This window comes from Dipodomys spectabilis, unplaced genomic scaffold (genome assembly GCF_019054845.1).
Source record: "Dipodomys spectabilis isolate Male_0828 unplaced genomic scaffold, ASM1905484v1 ptg000062l, whole genome shotgun sequence".
Lineage (NCBI taxonomy): Eukaryota > Metazoa > Chordata > Mammalia > Rodentia > Heteromyidae > Dipodomys > Dipodomys spectabilis.
Window position 1 is genome coordinate 144,385 of NW_024870739.1, and position 27,557 is coordinate 171,941.

At 48.2% G+C, this 27,557-nt stretch overlaps 3 protein-coding genes and 1 pseudogene across 4 annotated transcripts in view; 3 read left to right on the top strand and 1 right to left on the bottom strand.

Moving 5' to 3' along the window:
• Positions 1–628: 628 nt before the first annotated feature.
• On the top strand, positions 629–3,821 carry LOC122108600 (annotated as a pseudogene).
• Positions 3,822–5,870: 2,049 nt separating this feature from the next.
• Positions 5,871–8,432, top strand: Med11 (mediator complex subunit 11). The gene is made up of 3 exons (XM_042680634.1): positions 5,871–6,032; positions 6,261–6,391; positions 7,882–8,432. The coding sequence occupies exons 1-3, from the start codon at positions 5,948–5,950 to the stop codon at positions 8,017–8,019; spliced, it is 354 nt and encodes a 117-aa protein (XP_042536568.1). The 5' UTR covers positions 5,871–5,947; the 3' UTR covers positions 8,020–8,432.
• Positions 8,433–9,594: 1,162 nt separating this feature from the next.
• On the bottom strand, positions 9,595–15,316 carry Cxcl16 (C-X-C motif chemokine ligand 16). Of its 2 annotated transcripts, none has more exons than XM_042680632.1 (6): positions 15,207–15,316; positions 14,652–14,847; positions 14,205–14,343; positions 13,907–13,989; positions 10,208–10,612; positions 9,595–9,816 (listed from the first exon to the last, which is right to left on the bottom strand). In XM_042680632.1, the coding sequence occupies exons 2-6, from the start codon at positions 14,719–14,721 to the stop codon at positions 9,734–9,736; spliced, it is 780 nt and encodes a 259-aa protein (XP_042536566.1). In that variant the 5' UTR covers positions 14,722–14,847; positions 15,207–15,316; the 3' UTR covers positions 9,595–9,733. The 2 variants fall into 2 exon arrangements, with proteins under 2 accessions (XP_042536566.1, XP_042536565.1); XM_042680631.1 differs by having other exon boundaries at positions 15,183–15,316.
• Zmynd15 (zinc finger MYND-type containing 15) overlaps positions 15,185–27,557 on the top strand; it is a 54,491-nt gene continuing 42,118 nt past the window's right edge. The window contains exons 1-14 of the mRNA XM_042680627.1: positions 15,185–15,268; positions 15,953–16,565; positions 17,362–17,596; positions 17,684–17,839; positions 18,121–18,281; positions 19,246–19,398; positions 19,694–19,774; positions 19,916–20,032; positions 20,129–20,217; positions 20,307–20,405; positions 20,561–20,714; positions 20,795–20,853; positions 21,127–21,287; positions 21,663–21,948. Coding sequence (XP_042536561.1) covers positions 15,983–16,565; positions 17,362–17,596; positions 17,684–17,839; positions 18,121–18,281; positions 19,246–19,398; positions 19,694–19,774; positions 19,916–20,032; positions 20,129–20,217; positions 20,307–20,405; positions 20,561–20,714; positions 20,795–20,853; positions 21,127–21,287; positions 21,663–21,834 — 2,220 coding nt within the window. The 5' untranslated portion in view covers positions 15,185–15,268; positions 15,953–15,982 and the 3' untranslated portion in view covers positions 21,835–21,948. The remainder of the gene's footprint in view (positions 15,269–15,952; positions 16,566–17,361; positions 17,597–17,683; positions 17,840–18,120; positions 18,282–19,245; positions 19,399–19,693; positions 19,775–19,915; positions 20,033–20,128; positions 20,218–20,306; positions 20,406–20,560; positions 20,715–20,794; positions 20,854–21,126; positions 21,288–21,662; positions 21,949–27,557) is intronic.

Consider the following 27,557-nt stretch of genomic DNA (forward strand, 5'->3'; position numbering starts at 1 on the left):
AATTAATAACAGAAAAAGCCAGGGTGGAGCTGTGGTTCAGGTGGTAGAGTGCTAGCCTGCCCCAGGACCAGTACAAAAAAATAGTATTAGTGATAATTAAGTTAACTGAATCACTGAGAAAAACAGACACTGCATCGCTAGCTTTCACCCTGACACAGCCAGGTGGGAAGCCATTTCCTCCCATTTCTTATTCAGTATTGGGGTCTGAATGCAGGACCTTGAGCTTACTAGGCTGGCACTCTTCCACTTAGGTCACACCTCTAGAATTACTTTTTACGTTTTATTTTTTTTCTGGTGCTAGACCTCTGGTTTAAAATCAGGACCTGAACATTGTCCCTGACCTTTTTTGGTCAATGCTAGCACTCTACCAATTGAACCATGGCTCCACTTACAGCCTTTTGCTGGCTAACTGGACATAAGAGTCTTAGACTGGCCAAAAACTTTCAATCATCATGCCTAGATCTCTAGACAATAGGATTGCTAGGATTATAGTAGGAGTGCTAGGATTATAGGCAAATACTACCACACCTATTAAGATCTGTGCCATTCTGATTGCTGATCCTTAGTATGTGGTGTTTTCTCATAAAAGCTTTTTTTCTGTTTTTAATTTAGTCTTTTTATTGTTATCATGAAGGTGATGTACAAAGGGGATACAGTGAACATAAATCAGGTAAAGAGTACATTTCTTTCTTTTTTTCTTTTTGTCAGTCATGGGGCTTGAGCTCAGGGCTTGTGCAGTTTTCCTGAGCTCTTTTGCTCAAGGCCAGTGCTCTACCATTTTGAGCCACAGCTCCACTTCCATTTCTCGTGGTTAATTGGAGATAAGAGTCTCAGGGACGTAATCCTAGCTACTCAGGAGGCTGAGATCTGAGGATCGCGGTTCAAAGCCAGCCCGGGCAGGAAAGACCGTGAGACTCCTATCTCCAATAAACCACCAGAAAACCGGAAGTGGCGCTGTAGCTCAAGTGGTAGAGCGCTCGCCTTGAGCTGAAGAGCTGAGGGACAGCGCCCAGGCCCAGAGTTCAGGCCCCACGACCGGACCCAAAAAAAAAAAAAAGAGTCTCAGGGACTTGCCTGCCTAGGTTGGCTTTCAACAGTGATCCTCAGATCTCAGCCTCCTGAGAAACTAGGATTACTGGTGTGAGCCACGGGTGCCTAGCGAGAGTACCTACCTTCCTTCCTTTCCTTCTTTTTCTTTTCCTTCCTTCCTTCCTTCCTTCCTTCCTTCCTTCCTTCCTTTTTGTTGGTTGTGGGGCTTGAACTCTGGGCCTGGGCACTGTCCCTCAGCTCTTCAGCTCAAGGCTAGCACTCTACTACTTGAACGACAGCCTGGCTTCATTTTGCTTTATTTGCTGAGACAGTGTCTCAATTTCTCTTCCAACTCATAATGGACTTTTCATTCCTTTCATCAGGTTTGACTTTTCAAGTGTGATTTTTGGTATTCAGTCCCACCTCCTCATCTCCCACTCTTTAAAAAATACAGCTAGGGATCTGGTATGGTAACACACCTATAATCTCAGCACTCAGGGGGATGGGCCAGGAGGGTTGTGAGTTCAAAGCCAGCCTGCGCTATAAGATCTTGTCTCAAAAAGAGGGAGTGAGAACAGAGAGACTTGATATATTGTCCAGACTAGCTAAACTCCTGGATTTAAGTCACCTTCTCACTTCAGCCTCTGTGGCTACAGGCAGGCACCATGACCCCCTAACTTCTGTGTGTATATGTGTACCAGTTCAGGGCCTAGACCCTTGCTGTGCCTAAGTATTTTCTCAAAGCTAGTACCACTTGAGCCACCGCTCCACTTCTGTTTTTGGTTGTTTCTGGTTGGCGGTGTGGCTTGAACTCAGGGTCTGGGCACTGTCCCTGAGCTCTTTTGCTCAAGGTTAGTGTTCTACCACTTTGACCCACAGATCTACTTCTAGTTTTCTAGTGGTTAATTGGACATAAGAGTCTCACAGACTTTCCTGCCCTGGCTGACTTGGGTCACAATCCTCAGATCTCAGCCTCCTGAGTAGCTAGGATTAAAAGCAAAAGCCACCAGTGTCCAGCCATTTAACTTCTTCTTTTTTTTTTTTTAGTATCTCTACCCTAAGAGCTCTGTTAACAGACCATGTTATAAAGTTTTTTCAAATATCTAGAAATCCTTTTTCTGTATACTCATATTTAAGAATGAGCTGTTTGCACCTAGAATCCTAGCTCTCAGAAAGCTGAGGAGGATAAACACAAGCTCTAGGGAAGACTGAAGTGCTAAGAAATTGACTAGAAATTCCATGTACACAGCTGGGACTTACTCACTGTGGATACTATCACCATGGTGTGATCTAACTAACTGCTTTGTTGGAGAATACACGATGTTCATTAGGTATTTTCTCTGACTAATCAAATTCCCCTGAGGAGTATCTTCCAGTCTCTAACATGGAAAATATAATTTTCATTGTCAGTTATAGAAACCATTGGTAGATAAACTCTCATTTAATCTGTTTTTAATTCACTGATCGAAAGGGACCTGGGTTCTGTTCCGAGCTAAAAATAAAGTACTTTTATTTCCCACCTTCAACATTAAAAAAATATCCAGTATTCTAATGGATTGCAGGGAGAGTCCTTACCAAACTACATAAGATCCAGGAGATCTGGTAGTCTGACAGTGTCAAATAACCCAATTTCAATACCACCTTCACCCAAGTTGTATGCAGGGCCACTAACTTAAGAGTAAACCAATTTGCTTCCCAAACTTTCTTCACTGTTGGCTTAGTTTACAGCTACACTGATAAATCAGCTACCATGTAGCCACTTTTTGCTGGCTTCTTCCTGAAGTTTGGTTATTAACTTGGTCCCTTTCTTTGACCACTTTTAAGAAAAATATCTTATAGCCAGTACCAGTAGTTCACACCTGTAATCCTAGCTACTCAAGAAGCTGAGATCTGAGGATCACAGTTCAGATCTCAGCCTCCTGAGTTCAGGGCCAGCCCAGGCAGAAAAGCCTCCATGAAACTCTAATCTCCAATTAACCACTCAAAAACCAGAAGTGGAGCTGTGGCTCAAAGTGGCAGAGCATTAGCCTTGAACAAAAGGGAACAGAGTTAGACCCCATGAACTGTGTTCAAGCCCTATAGCTGTCAAAAAAAAAAAAAACCAAACTTTTGCCTGGCATTGGTGGCTCAAGCCTGTAATCCTACTTAGGAGGCTGAGATCTGAGGATTTGCAGTTCAAAGCCAGCCAGGGCAGATAAGTCCATAAGACTCCTATCTCCACTAAACAACAACAACAACAAAACCAGAAGTGGAGCTGTGGCTTAAGTGGTAAAGTGCTAGCCTTGAGTACAAAAGCTCAGGGACAGCTCTTTCTAGTGGCAGAATCTGGTAGCGACAGCCTGCAGAAATAGCACCTCATAAGGGGAAGGAAAAGAAGGAAGAACTGGTTATCAGCCTTGGAACAGGTGGCTGAAGGAGAGAATGTGTTCGGTATCTGCCACATCTTTGCATCCTTCAATGTCCATGTCACTGATCTCTCTGGCAAAGAAACCATCTGCAGGGTGACTGGTGGAATGAAGGTGAAGGATGATCAGGACGAGTCCTCACCATATGCTGCCATGTTGGCTGCTCAGGATGTGGCCCAGAGTTGCAAGGAGTTGGGAATCACTGCCCTACATATCAAACTTTGGGCCACAGGTGGAAACAGGACCAAGACACCTGGACCTGGAGCCCAGTCAGCCCTTAGGGTCCTTGCTCGCTCAGGTATGAAGATTGGGAGGACTGAGGATGTGACCCCTATCCCCTCCAACAGCACCCACAGGAAGGGAGGTCACCGTGGTCATCGTCAGTGAACTAAACTCCTAAAATTATTTTGTTAATAAATTGCCTTCCTGTGAGCTACTTAAAAAAAAAAAAAAAAAAAGCTCAAGGATAGTGCCCAGGCCCTGCATTCAAGTCACAGGTATATATCATTAGGATCTGGGGAACTATGAAGCTCAATGCCAGATCCATCAAGTGTCCAACTAAGTGTCCTGCTTGGTAGGCAAGCACTCCAGCACTGAGCTACAACCCCAACCCTGGTTTCATTTTTCTGTTAGGTTCACAAGAGTATCTTCTATCAAGTGCTGGTGGCTCATGCCTGTAATCCTAGCTACTCAGGAGGCTGAAGTCTAAAGATCTTCATTTGAAGTCAGCCAGGTACAAAAATCCAGAAGTGGAGCTGTGGCTCCAGTGGTAGAGCCCCAGCCTTGAATGAAAAGGCTAAAGGACAGCACCTAGGCCCTGAGTTCAATCCCCAGTACACACACACACACACACACACACACACACACACACACACACACACACACACTTTTTTTTAAAGGTAAATCCGATCACAATATAATTACTAAAAAAATCCTTCGAATGATTTTTGTCCTTGAAAATAAAATCCAGGGGGCTGGGAAGGTGGCTCAGTGGTAGAGCGCTTGCCTTGCATGCCTGAGGCCCTGAGTTTGATTCCTCAGCACCACATAAGCAAAAAGAAAAAAGCCAGAAGTGGCGCTGTGGCTCAAGTGGTAGAGTGCTAGCCTTGAGCTGAAGAGCTGAGGGACAGCACCCAGGCCCAGAGTTCAGGCCCACAACTGGACTCAAAAAAAAAAGAAAAGAAAATCCAAATGACAACTTGTAATCCTTTTCTGATTCAGCTCCCCACTCCATTTTTCCTATTGCCACACCTAACCACCACCACACTCCATTTAAACTGAACCTTTGGGGCTGGTAATGGGGCTTAGTGGTAGAGTGCTTGCCTTACATGCATGAAGCCCTGGATTCGAGTCCTCAGTACCACATAGAAAAAAGCCAGAAGTGGCACTATGGCTCAAGTGGTACTGTGGCTCAAGTGGTAGTCATTTTTTAGCAAAAGAAGCTCTGGGACAGTGCCCAGGCCTAGAACAATCCCCAGGACTGGCAAAAAAAAAAAAAGAAAGAAAAAGAAAAATCCTGAACCTTTGCTAGACTCCAAATGTGCTAGCTCTCTTTGCAAAACTACTCATTTGCCAATGCTAGTTCCCTTTTCTACTCCAAGCTCTCATCTAATTAGCCCTTTGGGATACAGAGGCAGCTTTTAAGAATCCTTTCTCTGTGCTCCCTGACATACACCTGGACATCCACTCCACTGACATGTGAGACGCTAGTGTGTGTGTGTGTGTGTATACAGTGTGTGTGTGTGTGTACAGTGTGTGTGTGTGTGTACACTGGGCCTTGAACTCCAGGCCTAGGTGCTAGCCTTTAGCCTTTTCATTCAAGTTTGGGGATCTACCACTGGAGCCACAGCTCCACTTCTGGCTCTTTGGTGGTTAATTGTGAATAAGGAGTCTCGCAGACTGCCCAGGGTTGGCTTCAAGCTATGATCCTCAGATCTCAGCCTCCTGAGTAGCTAGGATTACAGGAGTGAGCCACTAGCACCTGGCTTCAGGTCATTCATCTTTATCCCCCAAGCCACTAGGTAACCAGAAAAGAAAAGGGGAAAAGGCTACAAGGATCCAGCATCCAAGAACATCCGGATAGTCTCCTGTTTCAGCTGGTCTCCTGGTCCCAGAAGCCTTCTGGAAAACATAACACTCACCAAGTCAAGCTTCCCATGGTCAAGACTGGTCCGGAGGAATACCCTTCACCCATATGCCATCACCATCACTTAGAAATTCTTGCAGAATAAGACACTGTCAGCGAAAGTGGACAGGTTTGATAGCCTCAAGCCAGAAGCCATTAGACCACAAAAGGACTGTTGGTGGAGGTGTGGACCTGGCCGGGCGCAGGATGCTCTGGGAGTTGTAGTTCACTGGGTAGCTTTTGAAAAGGGCGTGGCCGCACTGTGTATTTTGGGAGTTGTAGTGTTTTTCTAGAGTGCTTTCTACGCAGGCGCGGACCGATATCCATTTCCGGGCGCCAGCATCGCACTTCTCAAAAGGACAAAACCTCGTGGTTTTCCCGAAGAGCAATGGCTACCTACAGCCTGGCGAACGAGCGACTACGCGCCCTGGAGGACATAGAACGGGAAATCGGCGCCATCCTCCAAAATGCAGGTTCGGGAGGCGACTCGTGGACGGCAGGGCGCGAAAGCGAGAGCCTGTGGCCGTCGCACATGCGCTGACCGCAGAGAGTCCGCCGGGCCGTGGAGGCGGCGGGAGGCGGGGGGGGGGGGGGGGGGGGGGGGGTAGGTCGTAGGCGCGTGCGCGGAAGGTGGGGAGCCGCTGTCTTAGTTTGGAGCTTCCTTGCCCTTCTCCGGCTAGCCCCTCCCTCTCTGCCGTCAGGGACCGTGATCCTAGAGCTGTCGAAGGAAAAAACCAACGAGCGACTCCTTGACCGGCAGGCGGCAGCCTTCACCGCCTCGGTGCAGCACGTGGAGGCCGAGCTGTCGGCTCAGATCCGCTACCTCACCCAGGTGGGTGTCGTCCGAGGCGCCGCGTGGAACCCGGGCCCCCGAGCCCCAGCCGGGCAGGATCGGACCTGTGAAGCTGGCACACCACCCCGGCCGGGAGGACCCCCTCCTTCCATGGCGGGTGTATTCCTCTAAAAGAAAATAAGGAGCCGGGCGCCGGGACTCAAGCCTGTAATCCTAGCTACTCAGGAAGCTGAGATCTGACGATCAAGGTTCAAAGCCAGCTCTAGCAGGAAAGTCCCCGAGACTCTTATCTCCAGTTAACCACCAGGAAACAGAAGGTGGCGCTGTGGATCAAGGTTGAGCGCTAGCCTAGAGCTGGGACAGCGCCCAGACCAAGAGTTCAAACTCCACCCGTGACAAAGAAAAGAAAGAGGGCCCCTGTGCTTCTGGATAGGGAAGTGTGAGAGATGGGATGTAAACATTACCAAAGACTCAGAACTTTGTTTCTAGAAACTTCGCTTGACTCCAGGGCATGAGACTCCAGATGATTACATCTGGGCTAGAATCCTGGAATCCTAGCTACTTAGCAGGGTGGGACTGGGAGGAGCTAGGTTCCAGACCAGACCACATCTCCACCAATAAATAGCTGGGTGCCAGTATGTCAGCCTGTCACCCCAGCTACATTAGGTGTTTTGTGGTTCAGGCCTTCTTGACAAAAAGCTAGACCCAGTTTAGAAAATAAGGAAAAAGGGCTGGTGGCCTGTCTTAAGTGGTAGAGCAAGCAGGAGGTGTTGAGTTCAAACTCCATTACTTAAAAAAAAAAAAAAAAGGGATTGGGAAGGTGGATCAGGGGTAGAGTGCTTGCCTTGCATGCATGAGGCCCTAGGTTCAATTCCTCAGCACCACATAAGCAGAAAAAGCCAGCAGTGGCGCTGTGGCTGAAGTGGTAGAGCACTAGCCTTGAGTTGAAGAGCTGAGAGACAGCGCCCAGATCCAGAGTTCAGGTCCCATGACTGGCAAAAAAAAAAAAGAAGAAGAAGTAAAGAAAGTCCTTATGACTGTTATTGTAATTGACTAAGATTAATAGTATTCCAAGCACTCTGCATTATTTTATCCTACAACTCTAGGAAGGATTTACTGGCACCTCATTTAACAGAAGAGTTTAACAGACATTAAGTGGTTTGCTTATATTGCCAAGGTACCAGAATAATAAAACTCAGAACAGAAAGACAAGAGCTGTGTGCTGGTAGTTCACACCTGTAATCTTCACTACTGAAGAGGCTGAAATCTGAGGATCAGAGTTATAAGCCAGCCCAGGCAAGCAAGTCCATTAGACCCTTATCTTCAGTTAACCAGCAAGAGCCAGAAGTAGAGCTGTGGCTCAAGTGGTAGAACACCAGCCTTGAGCAAAACAAGCCAAGCAAGAGCTTGAGGCCCTGAGTTCAAGCCCCAGTACTAGCACGCACACACACACATACACACACACAAAAGTCTAGTTAAGGGTAGGTAAGGTAGACAATCCTCCATTAATATATTTAACTGTCCTCTAGGTGGCTACAGGACAACCCCATGAAGGCTCCAGTTACTCTTCCAGGAAGGACTGTCAAATGGCTCTGAAACGTGTAGATTATGCCCGCCTCAAGCTCGGTGATGTGGCCCGAACCTGTGAGCAGATGCTGGAGAACTGAGGCAATGAGGAGAACCCAGAACATGGAGGGAGGCTGTGACCTGTGCCCAGAGACAGTTGGAGACCCACAGGACCCACAGGATGGGGACTACAGACTGACATACATAGGTGCCCTCATGTGCAGAGGAGATTAGGGCAAGGGGGCAGAACATGGAAATGGAGAAACGAAAGCCCAAGCCTGCCTACACTTGTGCCCTGGCTCCTCCAGCAGATTGCTCCTGCTTTCCACTACACAAGCTCATACTGGAGTTGGTGACTCAGTGGGTTGGACCAACCCACTTCCTCATGAAATCATGTTCCAGCCCCAGGCTTCCTGAAGATTTGGTCCAATGAACAATATATTCTTCATTGTTGCAAGACACAAAAACAAGAACTACTGGTTTCAGTAATAAAAGCAGTAACAATTTTATAGAAGAGATTCTCACTGGGTTATACAAGAGATTAAGGGTGTAAATATCAGTATCAGTACAGCAACCACTGAGGAGGGAGGCCTGGAAAAGCTGTCAGTGTGGAGGAACAGCTGGTGTAAAGGGACCCTTGTGTTGGGGAACCATCAGAGAAGTTGAAGCCAGCAGTTATGGGAAAGGGGACAAGGACCTGAAATCAATGTCTGTGGAAAGAAGAATCAGTGGTCCTAAAAATAATTTTTAATAGTTAAAAAAACCGCATGTAGAGAATCAGATGCAGTGGCTCATGCCTGTAATTGTAGGTATTCAGGAAGGTAGAGATCTGGAGGATTGTGGTTCAAGGCAAGCCCAGCAAAAAGTTAGTGAGACCCTATCTCAATAGAAAAGCTGGCATAGTGGTGTGTGCCTGTCATCCTAGCTACCTGGGAAGCTTAAGTAAGATTTCAATTTAGGTTGGCCTGGGCAAAAAAAGCTCAAACCCTACTGCAAAATAATAGGCAGTAGATTGGAGGCATGGCGTAATTGGTACTAAGTATGAAACTTGAGTTCAAATCCTAGTACCACCAAATTTTGTCCAACCTATCTGCACAACCAGGAGATAATTTTTTTTCTGGCATGTATTTGTCACAGAGTTACACCCTCAAACCACAGATCTTTGTAATACTGGATTTTTTTCTTTTCTTTCTTTTCTATTTTTTTATTGTGAAAATACTGTACAGAAGGGTTACAATTACATGGGCAAGATAGTGAGTACATTTCTTATCAAGCATTGTAGCCTCCTCCTTTGTTTACCCTTTCCATCCCTTCCCAGCCTCCCCCCGCCCTGGATTTTTTTTTTTTAAACATTAAGAATGTACTAAAAGACAGCGAGGTTAATCATATATTAATCATTAGAGGGTGCCTAGTATAAGCCAGGAATTGTATGACACAGTTTTCCAAAAATAAGTTGCCAGGTGTGGTGTCACACAGCAAAAATCCTAGCACCCAGGAGGATCAAGAGTTTTGGGGGGGGGGGGGCGGGAGGGGGAGGCGTCGCGGGGGTGTGCCTGTGACTCACACCTGAGATCTGAGGAACACAGTTCAAAGCCAGTCTGGGCAGGAACATCCATGAGATTGTTATCTCCAATTAACCACCAGAAAACCAGAGGTAATGCTATGAAGTGGTAAAGTGCTAATCTTGAGCTGAAGAACTGAGGGATGGCACTGGAGTTCAAGCCCTACAACCAACAACAACAACAAAAAAGGGTCTGGAGTACACCCTAGTGGTAGATCACTTGTATGCCCATCTTCCCTAGCTTCCACAGCAGCTCAGTCTGTACTCTTATAGGCTTCCATTTGTGGCTCAGGTGTGTTGGGGTCTGGTGTCACAAGTGTACATTGGAGCTGCAAATCTGGAAAGAATAAAGAAATGCAGAGGTAAGATCTGAGATCAAGAGGAATCGGGGAGGAGGTGAGAGCTTAAGCTGGAGACTGAGATATGAACTCTAGGATATGGTACACAGTAAGTGCTTAGGGATAGACTTGTGACTGCATCAACAGCCCTCATCTTTCTTCATTTTGTTCCAAGTACTGTCCACTCATCTCTAGGCCCATGGCAGCTACCCTCTTGCCTCCACTCAGGAGATCTGGCTGACTTCCCTCACAGCCCATAGTCCATAATGTAAAAAGCAAGAAACCTAATGTTAGGTTTCTTGCTAGGGGCAGAATCTCCACCTCAAGGGGCACCAAGAAGGCTCTAAGTCTCTCTAAGTCTCTCCAGGAAGGGTTCAGAAGTCCAGTTACCTGAGGAGCACTTTTCTGACTTCTTCCTCTTCCTCTTGCATAGCACAAAGAAGAGGACTCCAGTGAGGATGAAGGTGATGGCCAGAAGGGACAGCACTGGCACCACAGCTGATGTGCTGCTAGCTGTAGCAGCTCTGTTTTCTCCCTGCTGCTTATGGTTCCCTGCAGCTTCAGGCACAGCTCCAACACTATAGGCTGAAGTGGGAGTAGTGGTTTCACTGAGGAGGGTGAACTGGTTGTCTGAAGGCAGTGGCCCCGGTGGGAGGGTGGACTGCTGGGTAGGCCAAAACTGGGCAAGAGTGCTCTTGTCTGGAGGTGCTGCCTCTGTGGGCTTGGGAATCAGGGTGCTGGGGGGAGGCAAATGCTTCCAGTCAATCAGTTTCTTCCAATGAACACTTCCACACTCTGGAGAGGAGAGATGTAAGGACATAAGGCTCTCAGAACAGGTGTAAACAAAACCAACAACAACAAAACCGGTGAGCAGGTGCTAGTGGCTCACGCCTATAATCCTGTCTACTGAGAGGCTGAAAGATCGTATTTCAATCGTATTTCAATCCTCAAATTGAAGCAGTCCTCATCTCTAGAATTAGCCACCTTTTGGTGCTAATTTTGAGTGAAAAAAAACTAAGGGAAAGCTTCTCAGCCCTGAGTTCAAGCCCCAATACTGGCACAAAAGGAAAAAAAAACAAAACCCCGCAAGTGTAGGGGGAAAAAAGTGGTATCATCCATGGCTAGGGTCATGGCTGATACACCATAATGAAACCTAAATGTTTTATGGGACATGGCAGACTTCAGAAGAATCCAGTGACCCAGGGAAAACTATATTATTTCTATCTATCTATCTATCTATCTATCTATCTATCTATCTATCTATCTATCTATCTATCTATCTCTATCTATAGTGTGTGTATGTGTGCGTGTGTGTATATTTGTCATTGTTGTTGCTGTTTCTCTGCCAGTCCTGATGCTTTTACTCGGCCTGAGTGCTGTCCCTGAGCTCCTTTTGCTCAAGGTTAGGGCTCTACCACTTTGAACCACAGCACCACTTGCAGTTTTCTGGAGGTTAATTGGACTTTACTGCACAGGCTGGCTTTGAACTGTGAGCCCTCAGATGAGCCTCCTGAGTAGGATTACAGGAATGTGCTACTTGCACCCAACTGAAAACTATATTTTTATGCTTAGATATGAAGAATGGCAGTTGTATAGAAGTATGATTGTGTAAGAAGGGCATGATTTAGTAGTAATAAACAGGGAGGGATCTGGGATGTAGTTCAATGCTAGTGCCCTTGCCTAGCATTTGCAAGGCCTTAGTTTTGATCACTAGTACATTCTCTCACATTGGAAAAACAAAATTGGAAACAAAAATGGGAGGCACCAGCAAGGCCTGTGTAGATTCTTCTTGGCCCTTGAATATAAGACAAGACCCTTATGAAATGAGTGTGTTAGGCCTTTCAGGTGAGGTAGGTTATAGAATTCCTTGTGGCCACCTGTCACACAGAAAGCGGGGATGTAGAATGAATTTCTTGCATCTTCAGTTTTCCCAATTGCTAAGGTACGATATTTGAGGGTATGAAGTTCTCAGTCCAACAGAAGGGAAAGTAGTAGGTCAGGGAGAATTTTGAGGGGACAGCTGGAGGGCTGGGGTGGAACTCAGTGGCAGAGTTCTTATATGTGTGAGCCTTGGGTTTCTTCCTCAATGAAGAAAACTCTCTCTCTCTCTCTCTGTCTCTCTCTCTCATGGTGGGAGAGGAGAGAGCAGCACCTGCTGAAGGCAATGTAGAAACAAGGGCGAGGTAGCAGGAAGAATCAAAGGAAGTAAATAGATTTCTGTTCTGGAGACAGTATGAGTACCACTGACAATATGCAAGAAACTTCAGTAGACTATCAAAGACCATTTTGTGTTCATGGCTGTGTACTTATTTTAGGAGAAAATAGAATCAGCACATCAAATTTGTGACTGCACAGATTTCATTGCTAAGGACAAGTTGTGAAATAACTTTTTACAAAATTGGCTTGTGCACTAAAATTCATTTCCTTGTATATAGGGTTTTTTTGTGGGGGGGGGTTGGGGTGTCTTTTTTTTAACCTCAAAAGCAAAATGCAGCCAGCAGCTGGTTGCTAACACCTATAATCCTCCTTGGGCAGTCAGTATCTGAGGATTGCAATTCTAAGCCAGCAGAATAGTAAAAAACATGAGATGTCTTTCTTCTTTTTCTTTCTTTCTTTCCTTCCTTCCTTTTTTTTTTTTTTTTGTCAGTCGTGGGGCTTGAATTCTGGGCTTGGGCGTTATCCCTCAGCTCTTCAGCTCAAGGCTAGCTCTCTACCACTTGAGTCACAGTGCCACTTCTGGTTTTCTAGTGGTTTATTGGAGATAAGAGTCTCACGGACCTTCCTGTCTGGGCTGGCTTTGAACCATGATCCTCGGATCTCAGCCTGCCTGCCTGCCTTCCTTCCTTCCTACCTGCCTGCCTGCCTGCCTGCCTTTCCTTCCTTCCCCTTCCTTCCTTCCTTTCTTCCTTCCTTTCTTTCTTTGTTTGTTTCTTTCTTTTTTTGGTGCCAGTCCTGGAGCTTGAATTCAGGGCCTGGGTACCATCCCCTGAACTTCTTTTGCTCAAGGCCTGTGCTCTACACTTGAACCATAGCTCCACTTCCAGCTTTTTGGGAAGTTTAGTGGAGATAAGAGTCTCACCTGCTTTCCTGCTTTGGCTGGCTTCAAACCATGATCCTCAGATCTCAACCTCCTGAGTACTCAGGATTACAGGCATGAACCACTGGCACCTGGCTGCATGAAATTATTATCTCCAGGTAACCACCAAAAAGCCAGAAGTGGACATATGACCCAAATGGTAGAGCACCAGCCTTGGGTGAAAAAACTAAACAAGAGCGTGAGACAAGTTCAAACCTCAGTACCGGCACACACCAAAAGAAAAAGTTGCTGTTGGTTCATGCCTGTAAACCTAGCTACTCAGGAGGAGCTGAGGATCAAAGCTTAAAGCCAGTCCAGTCAAGAAAGTCCATGAGACACTTATCTCCAATTAATCACCAAAAATCCAGGAGTGAAGCTGTGGCTCAAGAGGCAGAGTGCCAGCTGTCAGTGAAAAAGCTCAGCGACAGCACTAGATTCTAGTTCAAACTCCAGTACCAGCATATACACACAAAACAATAAAACATTGAGCTCTTTATATTGTATAGAGAAATGGTCATGCAACAAATATAGCAAAATGCTGTGAAAATCAATATAAATATTACACATTATAACATTTGTTTTACTATATAAATAGGCAAATCGGAATCTAGATGGTAAGTCCAAATTTTTTCACTGTACAAGTTCTTTTAACACATATATGCCTAAATTTTCATTAGTAAATATTGGAAAACAAAAATAATGCCTTCAAGTGATTTAAATTATAATAATGTTATATATAAATGTATGTTTGTTAAAATTATATACTTTATATATATAAACAATAGTGATTTCAAGGAAATAAAAAGTAAATCATGGCACATGTGGTAGAATAATCTGGCAGAAATCAGGAATGCTGTTGGGTTGGAGAAGGAAAACATAAAAGTACTTTGGGCAGCGTCAGAAAGTTCTAGAAATATGCAGTGTCAGAGCAGAAAGGGCTATGATAGCCAAGGAGGTTGGCAGGTGGAAGTCCCTCTTCCTTAGAGTCCCACCTGAGAAGCAGAGAAACTCACCTTTGTGCTCAAAGCAGCTCACCAATTCTTGAACCCAGGGCTCTTTGCTGCCCCCACAAACTTTGCGGGAATGTAGATGGAACCTATAAGGAAGCACAATCTGGACTCATCTATGGCTCCACCTTCGCTTCCCCACTTTTCCTCATTCCAAAGGGGTTAAATCATCCCCAAGAAATTAAGTTCTGCAGGAACTGGAAATCCCCAGTGGAGAAAGAGAAAGCGAGGCTCGTCCCCAGAGAAGGTCTTGGAGACACCTGTCAATTACGAACCGGTGGGCCTTGCGGGTCAGGGAGGTTACCTGATGTAGAATGGACAGCGGTCGAAGGCTTTCAGATATTTTCGCATATGATCCATTAACTTAACCTCTGGTCGGGGGCCAGAGGGGATTATCTTATCACAGAGACAACTTCCAACGACGCTGCCCTCGTTGCCATCTCCTGAAAGGGGGCGCGTGTGGGGAGGGGGGTGGATAGAGCGGTCAGCCCTGAATCTTCTTCCACTGTCCCCTAATCTACCGAAGCGCCAAGCCTTTCCTCTAGATCTCGGCCTCAACCCTCAAACCCCGTCTCCCCCCCCCCCCCCATAATCCCACCTGGACGCAGGTGTCCTCAGCTTCTTCTCATCCCCAGGCGTCTGCCTTCCCTGCCGCTGTCCGCGCAGCGCCCCGCTCCCCTCTGAACCCCGCGGCCTTAATGCCCTCCTCTCCCCGGCTCGGCTCCTTCCGGGGAGCCTTGATCGGACTAACCTGGCAGAGTCAGCTGTGACAGCAAGAAGACGAGGAGCGAGCGGGGCCGGGCCGTCCAGTCCAGCTTCATGGTGGCGGTGGAAGGAGTGGCCCTGGACCACCTCGCCCAGACTGAGCTCCCCGAGAGGCTCGGGAGTGTGAGGTCCCACGGATCGCTCGATGGCTTTAGTTCCCCGCCCCCTCCTGGCCTGAGTTCCTAGATGGGCCGGCGGCGGTGAGTGCAAACTCGGCCGAGGAGGGAGGGGGGCGCGGGGCGCCCGCCAGCCCCACGCTCGCGGCGTCCCGAACGGAACAGACCGCGGGTGTCCTGCCCGCCTCCCGTCACCCACAACGGGGGAGCCCCTGGAGGCGGAGCTGCCTCGCCCCGCGCCGGCCCGGGATGGACGAGGGGGCCGCTGCGCATGGGAGGCAGACGAAAGTGAAAGACGATTCGAGAAGAGACCGAGGTCAGCCGGACCGAGGCAGAACGCGCGACGGGGTCACGGGGTCACGGATGCCAGCCTCCTCTGGCCGGGGGAAGATGCTGCCCACCTGTGAAATGAAGGCTCTCCGCACCTGGCCACCTGTTCCAGGATGTCTTCCCTTCTCCGGCCCCGGCTTCGTCCCCACGGCATCCCGTGAGTCGGTCCGCAGAGTCTCCAGGCCTGCGCCCCACCACGCGTGGGCAGCGGGACAGAGCGTGGTCGTCGGGGGCGTGGCCTGCCCATCGGGGGCGTGGCCTGTCTATGGGGCGTGTCCTGTCCGTGGGGCGTGGCTGTCTGCTGGGGCGTGGCCTCTGCGCTGCGGACCTCTGGGCGGGCGGTGGGCTCGGGCAGCCCTGACGTCACGACGCCACCACCCCTTACCACGAGGTATTTACCTTCGAAAAGTGGTGGCGGCTGCAGGTACCGGAGAAAGGTGTGGGGCGTCAGGGAAAGGGATAGAGATGTACTGCGGCTCATGCCAAACCCAATCCAAGCCCAAGAGATGACCCAGCTCCCATTCCCTTCTCCACAAGTCCTCCCCCATGGGGTTAGCCTTCAGTCAAAACCTTTTGTTAAGAGTATCTGAGCCCCAAATAGTCTCATCCCTGAGTATCCGTCCCCAACCCTATTCACCCATGTCACTTAGCTCCCCCATTCTCATCCTTGAACCCCTCACCTTTGTCCCTGAAAACATTTTTAGCTCCGTAAGACTCATCCATAGATCCCACCCTAAGTGACCCTTGAATCTACACCCTCCCTCGTTTGGTGACCTTCCCCCTCCAAAACAAGTTCTCACCATTATCCTGTCCCTCACCACATATCTCTTCCTCTGCTTAGTTTGGGCCCAGGCCCTGTGCACCTGATGACATGGAATTTGTATCTGGATACCGGGATGAGTTCCTTGATTTCGCTGCTCTCCTTTTTGGCTGGTTTCGCAAATTCGTGGCAGAGAGGGGGACTGTGGGTACCAGCCTCGAGGGCCGTTGGCGACAGCTGGAGGCTCAGATCAGAAGGCTGCCTCAAGACCCTGCCCTCTGGGTGCTCCATGTCTTGCCCAACCGTAGTGTGGGCATCAGCCTGGGACAAGGGGCAGAGCCAGGTCCTGGACCAGGCTTTGGAGCTGCCAGACTCCTGGGAGATGAGCCTCCACTCCACCTGCAAGACCTGAGCCCCTATGTCAGCTTTGTCAGCCTAGAGGAAGGAGAGGAAGGGGAGGGGGAGGAGGAAGAAGATGAAGACATGATTGGACAGGAAGACCGTGCAGGGACAGAGAAGGTGGAACTTCTGGAAAATGGGGAACCAGCCCCTATCAGCAAGGAATTCCCTCCGGAGGCAAAGTTTCCAGGGGAGCCAGAGGTGGCTGAGCAGGAGGCAGGTGGTGATGATGGCTGCAGAGAGGACAGAGGGGACAATGAAAATGCATCCCAGAAGAGGAAGGGACAGAGAAGTGGTAAGACCCTAAGCTTGGCCCAGGCTTTAGCCCCTGACCAGTTATCTTTTCCTTCTGAATCCATCCCCTGCCAGTCAGGAGTCATAAACTGGTGGGTAGATCTGGCCTAAAAAAAAAAAAAATCTACATTATTCACTCTGGGTTTTTTTTTTTTTGTTTTTTTTTTTGGTGGGGGGAGGTTGGTATGTTCTGGTACTGGGGCTTGAACTTAGGGTTTCATGCTGTCACTTGGCTTTTTTGCTCAAGGCCATATTGCTCTACAACTTGAGCCACAGTTCCACTTCAGCTTTTTGCTGTTTAATTGCAGATGAGACTCACAGATTTTCTGTTTGGGCTGGCTTAGAACTGCAGTCTTCACATCTAAGCCTCCTGAGTAGCTAGGATTACAGACACATGAGCCACCAGTACCCAGCAACCACAATGTTTTGTTTTTATTTTAATAGGGAATAAAAATCCAGAAGTCTAGATTTTTACCTTATCAAGAAAAGTCTAAAGTTTTTTTATGAAAGTTTTTTTTCGGGGTGGGAGGGTATTGCTATTAGAATTTGAACTCAGGTCCTTGGGCTTGCTAGGCAGGCATTCTACCATTTCACTCCCCCAAACCTGAAGTTCTTCATAGGATGCCTACATTTCTGTATGCAGCCAATCCTGGCACTTTGTATCAGCTGTCGCTTTAGATGAGGCATGCCCTCTTCTTCCTAGACTTCTTTACTCACTGCAGTTATTTGTCTAGCCCTTGCAGGCATCTGAGTTTGGCACGGCTGACCATGACCATCTTTGTATTCTCTTTCCCCAGAGGCTGTCCCTCTGCACCTTTCCTGCCTCTTACTGGTGACAGATGAGCATGGCACCATTTTGGGCATTGATCTGCTAATAGATGGAGGTCAGGGGAGTACAGGCCGGGGCTCAGGAACTGAGAACCTGGCTCCTCGGGCCTATGTTCTCCTCTGCCACAGCATGGCCTGCCCCATGGGCTCTGGGGACCCTCGGAAGCCCAGACAGTTGACTGTGGGAGACGCCAAGCTGCATCGGTACACAACTCTGGTATCAGAGGGTGGGGAGGCCTGGGACCTGCATTCCTGAGCCCCTCAGCCCAATGCCATCTTCACCCCATTCAGAGAGCTGGAAACCCTGGTCCCAAGGCTGGGCGTGAAGTTAGCCAAGACCCCTATGCGGACCTGGGGTCCTCGGCCAGGCTTCACTTTTGCCTCCCTTCGGGCTCGAACCTGCCATGTTTGTCACAGGCACAGCTTTGAAGTGAAGTTGACACCCTGGTAAGTAAGCAGCCTGTATACAAGGGTGGAGTCTGAGGAAAAACCTAATCATCAGCCAAACAGTGATAAAACAAGCCTAGCCAGTGGGAGTTCCAGCAGAGAGAGGGAGGGCCGGGGGAGATGAGAAAACATGGAAAAGACAAAAACACAAGCTGTTATTGGCCGTTAGAGGGAGTAAGATGGACAGGCCAAATGAAATAAGGGCAGCTGTAGGGCAGGTGCACAGCTGGCAGAACCAAGAGAGACTAACACTCGGTACTTGTAACCACCTGTGTCCCCAGCCCCCAGTGCAGTGCCGTCTTGTACTGTGGAGAGGCTTGTCTCCAAGCTGATTGGCGGCGATGTCCAGATGATGTGAGCCACCGGTTTTGGTGTCCAAGGCTTGCAGCTTTTATGGAACGAGCAGGGGAACTGGCAACTCTGCCTTTCACCTACACCGCAGGTACCATGGGGTTGTCAAAGTGAGGGAGAAGAGACACTGTGTCTGTGACTTTGAGACTGATACCTGAGGGCCCTGGGAACAAGATAACGGGGTTGAAGGCTGGGATGTCTGGCTGAAGTAGAAATCCCTAGGATAGGGCTGGGAAGGTGGCTCAGTGGTAGAGCACTTGCCTTGCATGCCTGAGGCCCTGGGTTCCATTCCTCAGCACCACATAAGCAAAAAGAAAAAAGCCGGAAGTGGTGCTGTGGCTTAAGTGGTAGAGCGCTAGCCTTGAGCTGAAGAGCTGAGGGACAGCGCCCAGGCCCAGAGTTCAGGCCCCACGACCAGGCCCCCCCCCCCAAAAAAAAAGAAATCCCTAGGATAAAAGCTGAAGTGTATTTGGAGCTGGAGACAGAGTATCTGAACCAGAGACTGGGTGTCTGGGTCTCTGAGAGAACTTAGAGGATTTGGGGGCAGGAATTCAAATGCTTGCTTCCCACCTGCACCTCTAACTGGCAGCGTGAGCCAGGCACTTGTGGATCATTCCTGTAATTGTAGCTACTCAGGAGACTGAGATCTGAGGATCATAGTTCGAAGCCAATCCAGGAAGAAAAATCTGCAAGACTCTTATTGCAGTTAACTAGCAAAAAGCCAAAAGTAGAGATATGGCTCAAGTGGTAGAGAGCCAGCCTTGAGTGAAAAAGTCAAATAAGAGTGTGAGGCCCTGAGTTGAAGCCCCAGTACCAGCACACACACACACACAAAAACAACACATCACTTTACCTGTTGGAGCCTAACTTAGGCTTCTCATCTATGAAAGGAGACTAACAAGTAGAAAATCCCACAGGAATTGATACACAGTCCCTGGTACATTGTAGATGCTTAGAAATAATACTTCCCTCCTCCCTAACCAGAACTGGACCCAGGGTCCTTGGAGGAAAGCAGAGCAGAGTTAAGGTCCTTAACTATTCTCCTCTTTCTACAGAGGTAACCAGTGAAACCTTTAACAAGGAAGCCTTCCTGGCCTCTCGAGGCCTGACTCGTGGCTACTGGACCCAGCTCAGCATGCTGATTCCAGGGCCTGGTACCTCCAGTCACCCCTGGGACAGCACACCATCCCTCAACCTTCTTCTCAGTGGTGAGTGGCCATTTTTTTGGTCAGGTGTGGGTCCTTTACTCTAGGGAGAAGGATAGGGGAGCAAAAGCTGTCCAGGTCTCAGTTAACTCCTCCCTATAAATACCAGCCTCTTATCCAGCACTGTCAAGGCCATTACAAGCTTTGCTCAGCCCTTAAAATAGCCACCACAGCCCAAGGTACACCCCATCCCTTTTAGAGCATGTCTAGGACCTTTCTCAGGCAATAACCCTATGGGAGAGAGAAAGAGAGAGAGCTTTCCTGACCTCAAGTCTGTTCATCCCTTTCATCCTCTTAGGAGATCCCTACCAACTTCTCCAGGGAGAAGGGCCTGCCCTGATGCCTCCAGTGCCCCTAGATCCACCCAGGGGCCTTTTTGGTGAGTTAGGGCTTGAGACATGAATCAGAGGGCCAGCAGCTTTGGTGGCTGAGAAAAGGGGTGGTGGTGCTATTAGACCAGTAAGGTTGGGGGTAGGGTCTAGTTCTACAGCCAGGTTCCCCATGAACTTACTCTCTCCAGGGTCATGGCAGGATTACTATGCATGGCGGGGCCTCAGCCTTGACTCCCCCCTGGCTGTGCTTCTCACCTACCCACTGACTGTGTACTACGTCATCACCCATCTGGTGCCTCAGTCCTGTAAGAAGTGCAACATACATGATGAGGGGATGGAAGGGGAAGGAAAGCAATGAGGGAGATCATATCCTTAAGTGAGTTGACTTCACTTCCCATCAGTCCCTGAGCTCAACATCCAGAACAAGCAGTCGTTGAAGATCCATGTGGTGGAGGCTGGGAAGGAGTTTGACCTCATCATGGTATTTTGGGTAAGTATCTCCCATCTTGAAGACTGGGCACTGGGGGTAGGAGTGGACAGAGGGCAGGACTCAGATCTGTCTTCCTCTCTGTCCTTCAGGAGCTTTTGGTCCTGCTCCCCCATGTGGCTTTGGAGTTACAATTTGTGGGTGATGGCCTGCCCCTTGAGAGTGACCAGCAGCATTTTACCCTGCAGAGGGTGAGGACTTAAGGAGGGTCCTGCTCTTCAGCTCTAATTTCTCTAGTGGCTTCCTGATGGGGCTCTACCTTTCCTCAAAATTTTCTTTTATCTTGTGGGCACTTCCTCTAATACTGACTTCTAGTGGCCTCCCCACTTTATTCCTGGTCCCTCAGGATGGCCATGAGGTGTCTGTCCGTTCTGGTTCTGGGATATCCTCACGACTCTGCTCTGGGATTAAGGAGAAGGGAGGCCGCAGGGACTTGCAGATCAAGGTGTCGGCTAGACCCTACCACATGCTCCAGGGACCCAAGCCTGATCTAGTTATTGGTAAGAGCTTGGGTAGGGCTTGGAGGAAAAGAGGAGAGACCATGGGAGCCAGCATCTCCATTCATATTCTCCTTCGGCAGGATTTAATTCTGGCTTTGGTCTCAAGGATACCTGGCTAAGCTCTCTGCCCCGGCTACAGGTAAGGAATCTTACCAGCTTAGCCCCTTCCTTCTTGAAAGACTTTGGTCTCTCCTCTTCTCCACCAGTTGATCTAGGGAGCGTCCACAGGTCCTCTAGTCACCGGCTACCTGTTTTATGACTCTCTAGCATCCTGGTCTGTCCTTGGGCCTCACTTTTCAACCTTGTCTGCCCTGGGAGGTGGTGAAATGGGGGGGCGCGGCTAAGCCCTCAGACTGTGTCTGGACCTGGGGCCTCCCTAGAGTCTCTGAGGACCCGCTTCTTCCACCTCCAGTCCCTCCGAGTCCCAGCTTTCTTCACCGAGAGCAGTGAGTATGGCTGTGTGATGGATGACCAGATCATGGCGGTGGCCACAGGAGGGGGCACTAGCTCGCCACAGCCCAACCCCTTCCGCTCCCCGTTTCGCCTCCGAGCGGCCGATAACTGCATGCCCTGGTAAGGCCCGAAGACCCTCCTTATTTCGCTCCTTGACCCATTTATTTCTTTTACTCTCTGCATCTAAAAGGTCTCCCCAACCCGGGACTGCCCCTCCCTGCCCCAGCCCTACAACCTGCCTTCTCGGTCACTAGACACCTGGCTGGTCTCAACCACCTGCAACCCATTCCCTGTAGATGCAGGTCACCAGGTCACAACTCCTGGTCCAATGGCTGAGGCCCTCCAGCCTAGGGAGCCTTACACTAGGCCCGCCCCCGTGAGCTCCGGGCCTACAAGCCCCGCCTCCGAGCGTCCTGGCCCCGCCTCCGAGCGTCCTGGCCCCGCCCCCGGAGCCCTGGCCCCGCCCCGCCCCTGCCCACGCGCCTCCTCCTTCAGGTACTGCAACGCCTTCATCTTCCACCTGATCTACAAGGCCCCGCAAGGCAACTGGGCCCGTCCGGCGCCAGGCCCCGCGCCCCCGGCCCCAACTCCCGCGGCTCCTCCCGCTCCCACCCGAAGGCGTCGAGCTGAAAAGAAAGCTGGGCGTGGGGCCCGCCGGCGGAAATGATGCTTGGATGTGGTGCCCCACCCCTCTCCTCCCTAAACATACCCGCCAAAAGCAAATAGGAAAACACCCAGGGCCCAGCGGGAGGAGGACTACTAGGTGGTGGAACACAAAAAGGTAAATAAAATATCTTGTTTGAAACCACGGAGTCACTGACAGCGCTCACGAGTGGGTCATTGAAAAGAATTTAAGGACGGCTTTCTTGGTACTCCAGAGCAGTCTCTCTAACTCAGCTTGGTGGGTGCCAATCTTCCCTCACAATCCCAGTTTTCTCTCCCAATATATATGTCAGTAAATCAGCACATTTACCCCCATAACCCGCAGGGTCCAACCCCAAGACAAAGGAAGGCCACAAACAAAGAGTGGCTTTCTCTGTGGTGAATTGGGGAAGCAGACAAAGAGCTAAGGACATTCAATGAAAGACCCCAGTCATTTAACTCCACTTTCTCTCCTCCCTTATATATACTGCATAGAGTTGCCTAAAATCACAGCCCCATCCATTTCACTCCCACTGCACGTGCTACCTTAGCTCATCTCCATATTGCAGCCAAAGCATTCCTTCTTGCTGGGTGCCAGTGGCTCAGGTTTGGAATCCCAGTTAGCTACACAGGAAGCTGAGATCTGAGAATCACAGTTCAAAGCTAGCCCAGGCAGGAAAGTCTGTGAGTAGTGCTGTTGCTCAAGTGGTAGAGTGCTAGCCCTGAGAAAAAGAATCTCAGGGACACACACACAAATCAAAGACATAGATAAGACTAAGCTGGGCACCGGTGGCTCAAACCTGGAATCTAGCTGCTCAGGAGGCTAACACCTGAGAATGATTATTACAAATCAGATTGGATATGAAAACCTTGAAAATCTGTGAGATTTTTTTTTGGGGGGTGGGAGGCTGGGAGTTGGTTGTGGGGCTTAAACTCAGGGCCTGGGCATTGCCCCTAAGCTCTTTTGCTCAGTGCTAGCTATCACTCTCTACCACTTTGACCCACAGCTTCACTTCCAGTTTTCTGGTGGTTAATTGGAAATAAGAGTCTCACAGACTTTCTGGCCCAAACTGCCTTCCTTAGATCTCAGCCTCCTAAGTAGCTAGGATTACATGAGCCACCAGTGCCTGGCTTGTGAGATTCTTATCTCCATTAACCACCAAAAAGTGGGATTTGGAGCTGTGGTTCAAATGGTTGTGCACCAACCAGCCTTGAGTGAAAAAGCCAAGCAAAAATGCACGCCCTGCCTGAGTTCAAGCCCCAGTACTAGCACATACACACACAAAAAAGAAAGACCAGAAAAACTTTTACAGATTTAAAGACGACACAGAGCTAAATACTATGTGGTATCTTGGAGATACTGGCAGAAAACTGAGCAAAGTCTACAGTTTAGTATCTGTAGGCTTTCTACAGATTACAATAGTATTGTAGTAATGCTAATTTCTTCCTTTTGATGAACATGCCATGGGTTGTAAGAGAGGCAATAGTAGAGAAAGGTGCTAAATGTCATATGGGAACATTCTATGTCTTTGCAATTAATCAGAATTTAAGATTATTTCAAAGTAGGTTAGAAAGCAAGATTAGGGCTGGGAATATGGCTTAGTGATTGAGTGTTTTCCTAGCATGAATGAAGCACTGGGTTCAATTCCTCAATACACACAAACAGAAGGAAAAAAAAAAAAGCCAGACGTGGCACTGTGGCTCAAGTGCTAGCCTTGAGCAAAAGAAGTTCAGGGACAGTGCCCAGGTCCTGAATTCAAGCCCCAGGACTGGCAAAAAAAAAAAAAAGCAGGACTAGATTGTCTAGAATAGCTTATAATATGCTTTTCTTCCTATCGTTCTCTTAATGTATTATCTGAGATTTGAAGTAAACACAAAAAGCCCAGAGCACAGTGAATATTAAGAACAATAACTCTCATATCTTCATAAGACAGCTTCAACAACAGGTAATATTTTGCACCTTGCAATATTCCCATATCCATCTTTCTTTCTTTCTTGCTTGCTTGCTTGATTGCTTTCTCCAGTCCTGAGGCTTGAACTCAGGGCCTGGGCACTGTCCCTGAGCTTCTTTTGCTCAAGATTAACACTCTACCACTATCACCACTTCTGGCTTTTTCTGTTTATGTGGTACTGAGGAATCAATCCCAGGGCTTCATGCATGCTAGGCTCCATCTTTCTTTTCCAGAGCATATTAAAGCATACCCCAGACATCATGTCACTTAGATACACCTATAAATAAGACTTTTTGAAAACACAATTATGAATACCACTATCACATCCAGTGAAGTTAACAGTAATTCTTTTTTTTCTTTTTGGTCAGTTGTGGGGCTTGAACTCAGAGCCTGGGAGCCATTTCTGAGCTCTTTTGTTCAAGGCTAGTGCTCTACCACTTGAGCCACAGCTTCACTCCCAGAAATAAGAGTCTTATGGGGACTTTTCTGCCCAGACTGGCTTTGAACCTTGATCCTCAGATCTTAGCTTCCTGAATAGCTAGGATTATAGGAGTGAGCCACCAGTGCCTACTTACAGTAATTCTTTTTCTATTTCTATGTCTTTTTCTTTTTCTTTTTGTCGGTCATAGGTCTTGAACTCTGGGCCTAGGTGCTGTCCCTCAGCTCTTCAGCTCAAGGCTAGTACTCTACCACTTGAGCCACAGCACCACTTCCATTTTTCTGAGTGGTTTATTGGAGAAAAGAGTCTCACAGAGTTTCCTGCCCTGGCTGGCTTTGAACTGTGATCCTCAGATCTCAGCTAGGATTATAGGTATGAGCCACTAGTGCCTGGCCTTACAGTAATTCTTTAATATCTTCTAGTGCCCAGTTCACACTAACATTTCTTAGTTACCTCAAAGATGCCTTTCACAGTGGGTCCCAATTAAGAAATGGGATCTATACATTGCCTCTGTGTGTGTGTGTGTGTGTGTGTGTGTGTGTGTGTGTGTGTACTGGGGCTGGGGATTGAACTCAGGGCCTAGGATTATAGGTATGAGGTATGAGCCACTAGTGCCTGGGCTTACAGTAATTCTTTAATATCTTCTAGTGCCCAGTTCACACTAACATTTCTTAGTTACCTCAAAGATGCCTTTCACAGTGGGTCCCAATTAAGAAATGGGATCTATACATTGCCTCTGTGTGTGTGTGTGTGTGTGTGTGTGTGTGTGTGTGTGTGTACTGGGGCTGGGGATTGAACTCAGGGCCTATCCCTTAGCTTTTCTTCCTGCTCAAGGCTGGCCCTTTACCACTTCAGCCACAGCTCCACTTATGGTTCTTTGGTAGTTAGTTGTAGATAGTTTCACAGATTCTTGCCTAGGCTGGCTTTAAAATGTGATCTTCAGAGCTCAGCTTTCTGAGTAGCCACTAGCACTCAACAATACATTGCTTGTATAGACTGTTCTATGTCTTATTCCTTGTTTATTCTGTAATAGACTCTCCTTCCTCCTTCCCTCCCTCCCTCCCTCCCCCCCTCTTTCTTTTTTTTTTGGTCAGTGGTGGACTTTTTTTTTTTTTTTTGTCAGTCATGGAGCTTGAACTCTGGGCCTGGATGCTGTCCCTGAGCTCTTCAGCTCAAGGCTAGCACTCTTCCATTTTGAGCCACAGTGCTACTTCCAGTTTTCTGGTGGTTAATTGGAAATAAGAGTCTCATAGACTTTCCTGTCTCGGCTGGCTTTGAACCATTATCCTCAGATCTCAGCCTCCTGAGTATCTAGGATTACAGGCATGAACCACCAGCTACTGATTTGATGAGCGCCTGGATCATTTGTTCTGTAGGACATTGTTCTTTCAGGTGCTGATAACTTCTCACTCTAGCTGATTACATCCTCATAATTTTTGGAGTTCTTTTTCCCTTTAGTTTCTGTAAATTAGTAATTAGATCTACATGGCAATGCTCTTTTATGGGGGGAAGAAAGGGGGTAGTACCAGGGGTTTGAATTCAGAATCTCACTCTCTCAGCATTTTTTTTTTTGGGTCTGTCGTGGGGCCTGAACTCCGGGCCTGGGTGCTGTCCCTCAGCTCTTCAGCTCAAGGCTAGTGCTTTACCACTTGAGCCACAGCGCCACTTCTGGCTTTTTTCTTTTTGCTTATGTGGTGCTGAGGAATCGAACCCAGGGCCTCAGGCATGCAAAGCAAGCACTCTACCACTGAGCCACCGTCCCAGCCTTCTCTCAGCATTTTTGCTCAAGGCTAGCACTCTGCCTCTTGAACCATACCTCCACTTCAGCTTTTTGCTAGTTAATTGGAAATAAGAGTCTCATGGACTTTTCTGCCCAGGCTGACTTAGAACTGTGATTTTCAGATCTCAGCCTTCTAAGTAGCTAGGATTACAGGTATGAACCACTAGTGCCCTGGCAAACAATGCCCTTTGGATATGGTGCCTGCCAACCTCTGAGCCTGATCTCAGGCCATTTGTTGTCCCTCTCTGCACTTGTTAGCAAAATGAGCTCCCTTCCCATAGTTTATTACACGCCTTCCCTTCTCCACAGCTTAGCATGCTCCCTTCCTAGGCAACACTAGGCCCATTTAGTAAAGGCAGTAAATAATCAACCTCCAGTCCCCCTTTACCTTGGGATGGCACTTCTCTGGGGCAGCTACCACCATAAAAGGCAACAAGAGCCCCTTAGAGTGACCTTCAGCTCTGGGCAGCTGCAGGACCCCTTATCTACTATGTGGACAGCAGCCATAAACCCTAGTCCACCATGATGAAGCCCCTGGTCCTCACGTCCACACCAGGGGTTCTGCCTCCTAGCCCCTTCTAGCCTTTCCTAAACCTCCTAGGTTATGTAGGTCACCTTGGACAATAGCCAGTGCTTCTTCTCACTTCTCCTTTGAGAAGGGGTCTTGCTGGCCCCTTTCCCAGCAACAAACGTTTATTTGTTCTCTGTACCTGGATGTCGGTGTGGTTTTCTAGCAAAGTCCAATCTAACAACTCTCCAGACAGACATCTCTAAAAATAGGTAAGATCTTCCAGTGTGGAATTTCCCATTTCCTTGCTCAACGATTAACTATTCAGCCTTTACTTCCTTAGGGATGGTGTAATTTCCTGATCCACATTGAAATCAGATCCCCTTTAAGTCCTAAAAGTACCTTGTAGTTCCCCCTCTTCACACTTGTCATCCCTTATGTACCTTTCAGTTGTAGATGTAAAGAGCATGTGGGCTATATCTGAGTCAGGGGGACAAACTAGCTTTGCTCAGGCTTGGGGTAGGAGCTCATGATACTATCGACTCATTTCTTATCTACTCATTGCATTGCTTATCTGCTCTGCCATATTTCCACTGCCAAGCTTATCTTTCCTCTCAAACTTCAGCTTCTTTAGTCCCAAAGGGAAAATTTGGTTTCTTAATCAATTGAGGATAAACAGAAATTTTTTCTTTGTGCCAATGCTGGAATTTGAATTAAGGGCCTGGGCACTATCCATTGGCTTGCACTCTATCTCTTAAACCATTTCTCCACTTCTTGCTTTTTAGTGGTTAATTGGACATAAGAGTCTTTTGGACTTTCCTACTCATGGCTTTGAACCATGATCCTCAGATCTCAGCCCCCTTAATAGCTAGGATTAGCTAGCCACCAGCATCTAGCAGAATATGGATTTTTTTTTTCAACTTTATTTTTGTGATGGTTCTGGGATTAAACTCAGGCCCTTGTGCTCTTACATGGCTTTTTCCACTCAAGGCTGGAACTCTGCCACTTGAATCACAGTTCTACTTCCAGCTTCTTTTATTTTTTTTTTTTTGGTTCAATCATGGGGCCT

Coding starts and splice junctions, on each gene's coding strand:
- Med11 (XM_042680634.1), top strand. CDS start 5,948: ATGGCTACCTACAGCCTGGCGAACGAGCGACTACGCGCCCTGGAGGAC. Junction 6,033..6,260: donor CGCCATCCTCCAAAATGCAG/GTTCGGGAGGCG, acceptor CTCTGCCGTCAG/GGACCGTGATCCTAGAGCTG. Junction 6,392..7,881: donor AGATCCGCTACCTCACCCAG/GTGGGTGTCGTC, acceptor ACTGTCCTCTAG/GTGGCTACAGGACAACCCCA.
- Cxcl16 (XM_042680632.1), bottom strand. CDS start 14,721: ATGAAGCTGGACTGGACGGCCCGGCCCCGCTCGCTCCTCGTCTTCTTG. Junction 13,990..14,204: donor CGCTGTCCATTCTACATCAG/GTAACCTCCCTG, acceptor GCTTCCTTATAG/GTTCCATCTACATTCCCGCA. Junction 10,613..13,906: donor GAGCTGCTTTGAGCACAAAG/GTGAGTTTCTCT, acceptor TCTCCTCTCCAG/AGTGTGGAAGTGTTCATTGG.